The 11,316-nt window shown below is 43.8% G+C and overlaps 1 protein-coding gene across 2 annotated transcripts in view; it reads right to left on the bottom strand.

The window, feature by feature from the left end:
- SUDS3 (SDS3 homolog, SIN3A corepressor complex component) overlaps positions 1-11,316 on the bottom strand; it is a 48,997-nt gene that overhangs the window by 3,841 nt on the left and 33,840 nt on the right. For both annotated transcript variants that reach the window (XM_055235596.2, XM_063614573.1), the window contains exon 11: positions 3,033-3,117. In XM_055235596.2, coding sequence (XP_055091571.2) covers positions 3,033-3,117 — 85 coding nt within the window. The remainder of the gene's footprint in view (positions 1-3,032; positions 3,118-11,316) is intronic.

The following is an 11,316-nucleotide window of genomic DNA, read 5'->3' as shown; positions in this document are numbered from 1 at the left end:
GTAGAAAAATGGGGAAAAAATATCAACAATAGAAAAATGCCCACTAATGAGCTAAGGCCCAATTAGGATCATGAGAAGGTTGAAGCACTTCTGAGAGTCCTTCCCTCCTCACCATATCCCTCTCCCACAGACAGTATCAGATTACACTGCATTTTACAGGGCAGATGCATTCTTCCATTGAATTGAGAATGAACTCTTGCAACAGGGGACTGCCAGGGCTGACAAGTGCACTCAATAAGGGGCATCCTAAAGCCATGGGTGAGAAGGGGAGCTGCTGCCAGTCACCTGACCCCCTGAGCCAGGGTTACTGAGCTCTGTGTGCCAGACACCATGCTGATCAGGCTGAGCTTTTTCACCCGCAAGACAACCCTATGAAATAACTACTATCATTGGCCCCATTTTAAAGAAGAGGAAACCAAAGCTCAGCAAGGCTGAGTCACTTATCACGATGTGAATTCTGGTGTCTGACATCAAAGCCCCCGGCTCTTCTCCACTAAAGCAGTCTCTGGCTTCTTCTTGCCTGTTTTTCTGCAACATGCAATTAAATGGAGCCAAAAGCACAGTTTTTTGAAAGGTCTGCATCTCACCCAAATATACAAGTTTACAGATTTATCTCCTCCTTCCTGAACTCAGTTTTCAGGTTTTAAAAAAGCTTATTCTCAGTTTCATCTCAATTTCTTTAATGTGATTATTCAGCAGTAGAGAGACTTTAAAGTCAAATACACTGGCTTAAAAATTTAAAAAGTTAAAGACCTCACATGAAGCTAAGCCTCCAAGGGACCTTGCAGAATCATTTTAAACGAAAAACTGATCCCAAGAAAAGCTAAGTCAGGGAGTCATCAATACACTCAGAGCTACCCAACAAACCTGCTTGGAGTCAAGCTATGCTAAGGCCAAGTAGCTCCAGTGTCACCTAGAATTTGATATGAAAAATGAGCTGGAACACTTCCAAGAAATGAGAACAGTTTCCCCATTGCCAGAGTTGCATGTCTTCAGTGCACTGAAGCTTCTCCCCTCCAGGAGACATGTTTCAGCGTCACCATTTCTTTGTCAGATCTCACTGACACTCTATTATGTCAAGACGTGACAATATTTGGCAGAGAGAGATGAAAAACAATCTAACTTGCATTTATATTTTTCTGAAAAATCTTGAGGTATCATAGAGGAGAATAATGCACTGGTTCTAAAGTTAGGGTCAGGTACTAGAAGGCCACATGTGCTTGTGGAACAACCCAGACAGCCAGGTGCAAATGATTACCATGAAATCGTGACACCTCTTGGCTGAGGAACAGGTCTCTCTGTTAGCTTCCCTGTTCTGGTTCTGACTTGGCTTGAGGGGACTCACACAGATCCTCAGCCCAGAGAAGAATGGCATTCATTTATCTAGAAGGCTCTCCCTAACTTCTAAGTAAACAATCATTGTGCAAACTAGTCACATTTCAGGGCATTTTCAATTCAGGAAGCTGGAAGAATAGAAGAGGCTTAAGTTATTTCATAATCCAGTTTCATTAGATTTACTGTGCAATGGCACGAATAAGTTACAGAGGGCAGACACATAGAAATCAATTTCTTTGCAGACATTTGTGGGCTGATAAAAGATCAAGCCAATCCAGCTATTAAAGTTTTTAACTTTAACTAACAATGTAAGTTACACATTGCTTACATACTCCTCATGAAGGGCCACTTGGATAACTCAGAGGCCAGTCATATCATCCTCAGGTGTAACCCTCTGAGCGGACTTTAAAACCAGACCCCATCCATCCTAGAGGAGTGTCTCAAGGAGACCAAAAACCAAGGGCATAAGCCTGGCAACTTGTTTTGAAGCACAGTAGGACATCTCAGCTAGGAAAGACGGCAGGCAAGTGGTGTGTGGGTCACTGCAGGCCAGCACTCACTTAGTGAGCACTTACTGGGTGCTAGACCCTGGGCCAGGTGTCTCATTCAATCCTCACAGCAAGAAACAAATCTACTGGTATGTGGGAAAGTTCTAGAGAAACAAAACCAAGATGGAGTATGCTCCACAGGCAAGCTCCATTCTCAGTAAATGGTTACCTTAAAAAGAAGCAGGAGTTGGCCATGTGTGGTGGCTCATGCCTGTAATCCCAGCACTTTGGGAGGCTGAGCTGGGTAGACCACAGGGTCAGGAGTTCAAGACCAGCCTGACCAACACGATGAAACCCCATCTCTACTTAAAAAAAAAAAAATACAAAAATTAGCCGGGCGTGGTGGTGGGCGCCTGTAATCCCAGCTACTCAGGAGGCTGAGGCAGGAGAATCACTTGAACCTGGGAGGTAGAAATTGCAGTGAACCAAGATGGCGCCACTGTACTCCAGCCAGGGCAACAGAGCGAGACTCTGTCTCAAAAAAAATAAAAATAAAAATAAAGAAGCAGGAGTTGAATGTACAGACACCACAAAGACTTGCTTTTTGTTCTTTCCTGGAATCTAGCTCCACGGTTCCCAAATCAGTGGCTGTACAGGGAGTTCACAAATACCCCATGGAACAGACAAATCTGCATATGTTGTAGTCAAGCAAATGTAAGGGCTTTTCAAGGATGATTTTGACAATGTGCAATTTCTGCCTGACTTTAGAATCTAACCCACATAGAAGACATGACTCCTTGGCCGGGCGCGGTGGCTCACGCTTGTAATCCCAGCACTTTGGGAGGCCGAGGCGGGTGGATCACAAGGTCAGGAGATCGAGACCACAGTGAAACCCCGTCTCTACTAAAAATACAAAAATAAAATAGCCGGGCGTGGTGGCGGGCGCCTGTAGTCCCAGCTACTTGGAGAGGCTGAGGCAGGAGAATGGCGTGAACCCGGCAAGTGGAGCTTGCAGTGAGCCGAGATTGCGCCACTGCACTCCAGCCTGGGCGACAGAGCGAGACTCCATCTCAAAAAAAAAAAAAAAAAAAAAAAAAAAGACATGACTCCACTGTACTTCCTTGGTAGCACTTTCATTTCAGGTTTGTCCTACCAACACTGTGCAGTACACACTTTGCTTTCCTAAAGGTGAGGGAGTGTGGTTCCCACCTCATTGGCTCCTACAGAACTGATCACGCAGCTCAGTTTCTGGTTGTCCTTTGACTCCAGATAGATGGCTTGGCTCTTGTGGTACCTGACAAAAACAAGGCACACATTTTTTAAAAGGGAGGGACAGAGACAGGAAGTAAAAACCAAACAAAACGAAAACACCATCACAACAAAAATTATAATTAAAGAAGTCTTACTAATTTACATTTGAGGAACAGCCTGGATTTCCAATTTAGCTTAATTTAAAGGCTTCCATCCTGAGGCCAGGTGCGGTGGCTCAAGCCTGTAATCCCAGCACTTTGGGAGGCCGAGGAGGGCGGATCACAAGGTCAGGAGATCAAGATCCTGGGCTAACATGGTAAAACCCCGTCTCTACTAAAAATACAAAAAAAGTAGCCGGGCATGGTGGCGGGCGCCTATAGTCCCAGCTACTTGGGAGGCTGAGGCAGGAGAATGGCATGAACCCCAGAGGCAGAGCTTGCAGTGAGCCGAGACTGCACCACTGCACTCCAGCCTGGGCGACAGAGCAAGACTCCGTCTCAAAAAATAAATAAATAAATAAATAAATAAAGGCTTCCATCCTTAGATTAGAAGACCACCTAATCTTCTTTGGGATCTAAAGCTTATATTCCTTGGTCCCTCTACAGAGGGAAAAGAGAGGCTGAGGAAAGGGCTGGAAAACTATATATTTTTCCTTTTTTTGGACTACATGACCCAGTTCAAAAAGTAAATTAAAAATTGTTAAATAAAAACTCTGTTCCCCCTTTCTGACCCTACTCCAGAACACTGAAGAAGGTTGGATAGACAAAATAAATAGGCTTAAGCAACCGTTATTTATTTTCTATTTGTCCAAGTCAATCACCAACAAGAAGGAAGGCTGACTTTAACCCTTTAGTCTCATTCAAAAATACTCATTAAGCACTTACTGTGTACCACGGACTATGCTGGAGGTTGGGGACAGACAGTGAGAAAGGCCACAAGGTCTCCACTATCACAGAAATTCAAATACACTGGGGATAAAGAACATTAAATAACCACACCTGGTAAGAGCTAATCAGGCAAAGTTCCAAGTGTCGTGATGTATACCAAAGGGTATCCAATTTGGCCTGGACAGTTGGGAAAGCTACTCTGAATAGAGTAGATAAGACAGACACTCCCCTTTCAACTCCTGCATCTACTCTCAACCTGTAGTGTAGGGCCACTTCTTATTTCTACAAGTTCAGAGACAAGGCCAAGGATGAAAGTGAAGTTGCTGGGGGCCAAAGCCCAAATGGGACAACAGCAGCTGCCACAGGATGAAGGAGCCCCTGCTGGATTACAAGAGTTGGAAGTATCAGCAGAGCTGCAGCTAGCAACCCCAGCCTGGGCCAGCCCTACGTCGGTTAATAACATAAACTTTGGTTCATTTTGGCTGCAAAGATCTGGCTAACCAGACCCATAAACTCATGTAAATTCAGCAAAATGCATCTCCCAGCAAAGCATGATGGCTTATTCTGTTTGCTGGTATAACAAAATAACCTACTGCCAAGACATCACAGTAAAGGATGCACTTCACTCCCATAATGAGCTTTTTCCAGTCTAGGGTCTCAATTCTCTTTAACCCGCTACTTATGAACTGAAAACTCAGGTTTCCAAGTCAATGTACTTTCTGAAAATACTGTTAAAAGAAACAGAATTTTAGGCTGAGCGCGGTGGCTCATACCTGTAATCCCAGCACTTTGGGAGGCCGAGGTGGGCAGATCACAAGGTCAGGAGATCGAGACCAGCCTGGCCAACATGGTGAAACCCCATCTCTACCTAAAACACAAAAATTAGCCAGGAGTGGTGGCAGGCGCCTGTAATCCCAGCCACACGGGAGGCTGAGGCAGGAGAATGGCTTGACCCCGGAGGCGGAGGTTGCAGTGAGCCAAGATCATGCCACTGCACTCCAGCCTGAGCAACAGAGTGAGACATCTTAAAAAACAAAACAAAACAAAACAAAAAAAAAGAATTTTAAATTCAATTAGAACAGCGAGAATGGTTTAAATGCAAGTTTTAAAGTTGTTTTTGGCCCTATATTAGTTGGTAAACTGGCAAGGGATCTTCATTATGCTAAACATGTACTATCACAAGGGCCGAACGGTACAATGCATAAGAAAAGGCTAAGTTCATACTAACACTCTAACACTTCCCCTTGTTTCTCTCTCACATCTGAGCCGGCTCTATGTAAATAATCATGTCTTGAGTAATGGTTAAAATAAAAATACAGAGGGAGAATACTCACAGTTGTTCTAAAGGGACTGTAAGTTATTAAAGAGATAAAGACACAAAACAAAATGCAACTACCTTCAACTCATTCTGATACAACTTTCTAAACACTTTAATAAAGAAAGGTCACGGATGTGGTGTAGAATATTACGAGTGTGGAAACATGCTCCATATACTGCCAAGTAAAAAAAAACAAAAACAAAACTATGTCCACTATGTTCCTATGTTTATGATAAAACATACATACATATGTTACAGCTGGGTGCAGTGGCTCATGCCTGTAATCCCAGCACTTTGGGATGCTGAGGTGGGTGGATCACTTGAGGTCAGCAGCTCAAGACCAGCCTGACCAACATGGTGAAACCCCCATCTCTACTAAAATTACAAAAATTAGCCAGCATGGTGGTATGCACCTGTAATCCCAGGTACTCGGGAGGCTGAAACACAAGAATTGCTTGAACCCAGGAGGCAGGGACTGCAGTGAGCTGAGATCATGCCACTACACTCCAGCCTGGCTGAAAGAACGAGACTGTCTCAAAAAAAAAAAAAAAAAAAAAAAAAAAACAAAAAAAAAAAACCTGGCCAGGTATAGTGGCTCATGCTTGTAATCCTAGCACTTTGGGAGGCCAAGGTGGGCGGATTGCCTGAGCTCCGGGGTTCAAGACCAGCCTGGGCAACAAGGTGAAACCCTGTCTCTACTAAAATACAAAAAATTGGCCAGGCACAGTGGCTTACGCCTGTAATCCCAGCACTTTGGGAGGCCGAGGCGGGTATATTGCGAGGTCAAGAGATAGAGGCCATCCTGGCGAACATGGTGAAACTCCATCTGTACTAAAAATACAAAAATTAGCTGGGCATGGTGGCGGGCGCCTGTAGTCCCAGCTACTTGGGAGGCTGAGGGAGAGAACAGCTTGAACCCGGGAGGCAGAGGTTGCAATGAACTGAGATGGCGCCACTGCACTCCAGCCTGGGCGACAGAGCAAGACTCTGTCTCAAAAAAATATAAATAAATAAATAAAATAAAATAAATTAGCCAGGCATATAGGCATGTGCCTGTAGTCCCAGCTACTCAGGAGGCTGAGGTAGGAGAATCGCTTGAACCCAGGAGGCGGAGTCTGCAGTGAGCCAAGATTCTGCCACTGCACTCCAGCCTGGGCAACACCGCGAGACTCTCTCTCAAAAAAAAAAAAAAAAAAAAAAAAAACCCCAAAACAACACATATACATGTTACACGTGTATCTGTGTATCATATCCTCACAAAGGTCTTTTAAAGAAAACAGCAGGGGTGGAGCCAAGATGGCCGAATAGGAACAGCTCCAGTCTCCAGCTCCCAGCCCCAGCGACACAGAAGACGGGTGATTTCTGCATTTCTGCTTGAGGTACCGGTTTCATCTCACTAGGGAGTGCCTAACAGTGGGTGCAGGACAGTCGGTGAAGCGCACTGTGCGCGAGCCGAAGCAGGGCGAGGCATTGCCTCACTCGGGAAGCGCAAGGGGTCAGGGAGTTCCCTTTCCTAGTCAAAGAAAGGGGAAACAGACGGCACCTGGAATATCGGGTCAGTCCCGTCCTAATACTGCGCTTTTCCAACGGGCCTGGAAAACGGCACACTAGGAGATTGTGTCCCGCACCTGGCTCGGAGGGTCCTATGCCCACGGAGTCTCGCTGATTGCTAGCACAGCAGTCTGAGATCACGCTGCAAGGCGGCAGCGAGGCTGGGGGAGGGGCGCCCGCCATTGCCCAGGCTTGCTTAGGTAAACAAAGCAGCCAGGAAGCTGGAACTGGGTGGAGCCCACCACAGCTCAAGGAGGCCTGCCTGCCTCTGTAGGTTCCACCTCTGGGGGCAGGGCACAGACAAACAAAAACTCAGCAAGAACCTCCACAGACTTAAATGTCCCTGTCTGACTGACAGCTTTGAAGTGAGTAGTGGTTCTCCCAGCACGCAGCTGGAGATCTGAGAACGGACAGACTGCCTCCTAAAGTGGGTCCCTCACCCCTGAGCAGCCTAACTGGGAGGCACCCCCCCAGTAGGGACAGACTGACACCTCATTCAGCCGCGTACTCCTCTGAGACAAAACTTTCAGAGGAACTATCAGACAGCTGAATTTGTGGTCTCACGAAAATCCGCTGTTCTGCTGCTGACACCCAGCCAAACAGGGTCTGGAGTGGACCTCTAGCAAACTCCAACAGACCTGCAGCTGAGGGTCCTGTCTGGTAGAAGGAAAACTAACAAACAGAAAGGACATCCACACCAAAAACCCATCTGCACATCACCATCATCAAAGACAAAAAGTAGATAAAACCACAAAGATGGGGAAAAAACAGAGCAAAAAAACTGGAAACTCTAAAAAACAGAGCACCTCTCCTCCTCCAAAGGAACGCAGTTCCTCACCAGCAACAGAACAAAGCTGGATGGAGGATGACTTTGATGAGTTGAGAGAAGAAGGCTTCAGACGATCAAACTACTCTGAGCTACGAGAGGAAATTCAAAACAATAGCAAAGAAGTTAAAAACTTTGAAAAAAAAATTAGAAGAATGGATAACTAGAATAACCAGTGGAGAGAAGGGCTTAAAGGAGCTCATGGAGCTGAAAGCCAAGTTTCGAGAACTACACGAAGATTGCAGAAGCCTCAGTAGCAGATGCGATCAACTAGAAGAAAGGGTATCGCTGATGGAAGATGAAATGAATGAAATGAAGAGAGAAGGGAAGTTTAGAGAAAAAAGAATAAAAAGAAATGAACAAAGCCTCCAAGAAATTTGGGACTATGTGAAAAGACCAAACCTACGTCTGATTGGTGTACCTGAAAATGATGGGGAGAATGGAACCAAGTTGGAAAACACTCTGCAAGATATTATCCAGGAGAACTTCCCCAATCTAGCAAGGCAGGCCAGCATTCAGATTCAGGAAATACAGAGAACGCCACAAAGATACTCCTCGAGAAGAGCAACTCCAAGACATATAATTGTCAGATTCACCAAAGTTGAAATGAAGGAAAAAATGTTAAGGGCAGCCAGAGAGAAAGGTCGGGTTACCCACAAAGGGAAGCCCATCAGACTAACAGCTGATCTCTCAGCAGAAACTCTACAAGCCAGAAGAGAGTGGGGGCCGATATTCAACATTCTTAAAGAAAAGAATTTTCAACCCAGAATTTCCTATCCCGCCAAACTAAGCTTCATAAGTGAAGGAGAAATAAAATACTTTACAGACAAGCAAACGCTGAGTGATTTTGTCACCACCAGGCCTGCCCTAAAAGAGCTCCTGAAGGAAGCACTAAACATGGAAAGGAACAATCGGTACCAGCCACTGCAAAAACATGCCAAATTGTAAAGACCATCGAGGCTAGGAAGAAACTGCATCAACTAACGAGCAAAATAACCAACTAACATCATAATGACAGGATCAGGTTCACACATAACAATATTCACATTAAATGTAAATGGGCTAAATGCTCCAATCAAAAGACACAGACTGGCAAATTGGATAAGGAGTCAGGACCCATCAGTGTGCTGTATTCAGGAAACCCATCTCACGTGCAGAGACACACATAGACTCAAAATAAAGGGATGGAGGAAGATCTATCAAGCAACTGGAAAACAAAAAAAGGCAGGGGTTGCAATCCTAGTCTCTGATAAAATAGACTTTAAACCAACAAAGATCAAAAGAGACAAAGAAGGCCATTACATAATGGTAAAGGGATCAATCCAACAAGAAGAGCTAACTATCCTAAATATATATGCACCCAACACAGGAGCACCCAGATTCATAAAGCAAGTCCTGAGTGACCTACAAAGGGACTTAAACTCCCACACAATAATAATGGGAGATTTTAACACCCCACTGTCAACATTAGACAGATCAACGAGACAGAAAGTTAACAAGGATATCCAGGAATTGAACTCAGCTCTACAGAAAGTGGACCTAATAGACATCTACAGAACTCTCCACCCCAAGTCAACAGAATATACATTTTTTTCAGCACCACACCACACCTATTCCAAAATTGACCACATAGTTGGAAGTAAAGCTCTCCTCAGCAAATGTAAAAGAACAGAAATTATAACAAACTGTCTCTCAGACCACAATGCAATCAAACTAGAACTCAGGATTAAGAAACTCACTCAAAACCACTCAACTACATGGAAACTGAACAACCTGCTCCTGAATGACTATTGGGTACATAATGAAATGAAGGCAGAAATAAAGATGTTCTTTGAAACCAACGAGAACAAAGACACAACATACCAGAATCTCTGGGACTCGTTCAAAGCAGTGTGTAGAGGGAAATTTATAGCACTAAATGCCCACAAGAGAAAGCAGGAAAGATCCAAAATTGACACCCTAACATCACAATTAAAAGAACTAGAAAAGCAAGAGCAAACACATTCAAAAGCTAGCAGAAGGCTAGAAATAACTAAAATCAGAGCAGAACTGAAGGAAATAGAGACACAAAAAACCCTTCAAAAAATTAATGAATCCAGGAGCTGGTTTTTTGAAAAGATCAACAAAATTGGTAGACCGCTAGCAAGACTAATAAAGAAGAAAAGAGAGAAGAATCAAATAGATGCAATAAAAAACGAAAAAGGGGATATCACCACCGATCCCACAGAAATACAAACTACCATCAGAGAATACTACAAACACCTCTATGCAAATAAACTAGAAAATCTAGAAGAAATGGATAAATTCCTCAACAAATACACCCTCCCAAGACTAAACCAGGAAGAAGTTGAATCTCTGAATAGACCAATAACAGGTTCTGAAATTGTGGCAATAATCAATAGCTTACCAACCAAAAAGAGTCCAGGACCTGATGGATTCACAGCTGAATTCTACCAGAGGTACAAGGAGGAACTGGTACCATTCCTTCTGAAACTATTCCAATCGATAGAAAAAGAGGGAATCCTCCCTAACACATTCTACGAAGCCAGCATCATCCTGATACCAAAGCCTGGCAGAGACATAACCAAAAAAGAGAATTTCAGACCAATATCCTTGATGAACATTGATGCAAAAATCCTCAATAAAATACTGGCAAACCGAATCCAGCAGCACATCAAAAAGCTTATCCACCATGATCAAGTGGGCTTCATCCCTGGGATGCAAGGCTGGTTCAACATATGCAAATCAATAAATGTAATCCAGCATATAAACAGAACCAAAGACAAAAACCACATGATTATCTCAATAGATGCAGAAAAGGCCTTTGACAAAATTCAACAACCCTTCATGCTAAAAACTCTCAATAAATTAGGTATTGATGGGACGTATCTCAAAATAATAAGAGCTATCTATGACAAACCCACAGCCAATATCATACTGAATGGGCAAAAACTGGAAGCATTCCCTCTGAAAACTGGCACAAGACAGGGATGCCCTCTCTCACCACTCCTATTCAACATAGTGCTGGAAGTTCTGGCCAGAGCAATCAGGCAGGAGAAGGAAATAAAGGGTATTCAATTAGGAAAAGAGGAAGTCAAATTGTCCCTGTTTGCAGATGACATGATTGTATATCTAGAAAACCCCATTGTCTCAGCCCAAAATCTCCTTAAGCTGATTAGCAACTTCAGCAAAGTCTCAGGATACAAAATTAATGTACAAAAATCACAAGCATTCTTGTACACCAATAACAGACAAACAGACAGCCAAATCATGAGTGAACTCCCATTCACAATTGCTTCAAAGAGAATAAAATACCTAGGAATCCAACTTACAAGGGATGTGAAGGACGACCTCTTCAAGGAGAACTACAAACCACTGCTCAATGAAATAAAAGAGGATACAAACAAATGGAAGAACATTCCATGCTCATGGGTTGGAAGAATCAATATCGTGAAAATGGCCATACTGCCCAAGGTAATTTATAGATTCAATGCCATCCCCATCAAGCTACCAATGACTTTCTTCACAGAATTGGAAAAAACTACTTTAAAGTTCATATGGAACCAAAAAAGAGCCCGCATCGCCAAGTCAATCCTAAGCCAAAAGAACAAAGCTGGAGGCATCACGCTACCTGACTTTAAACTATACTACAAGGCTACA

This window comes from Symphalangus syndactylus, chromosome 13 (assembly GCF_028878055.3).
Source record: "Symphalangus syndactylus isolate Jambi chromosome 13, NHGRI_mSymSyn1-v2.1_pri, whole genome shotgun sequence".
Taxonomy (NCBI): Eukaryota; Metazoa; Chordata; class Mammalia; order Primates; family Hylobatidae; genus Symphalangus; species Symphalangus syndactylus.
The sequence above is the reverse complement of the archived record's forward strand: the minus strand, read 5'-3'. Positions and strand labels throughout refer to the sequence as shown.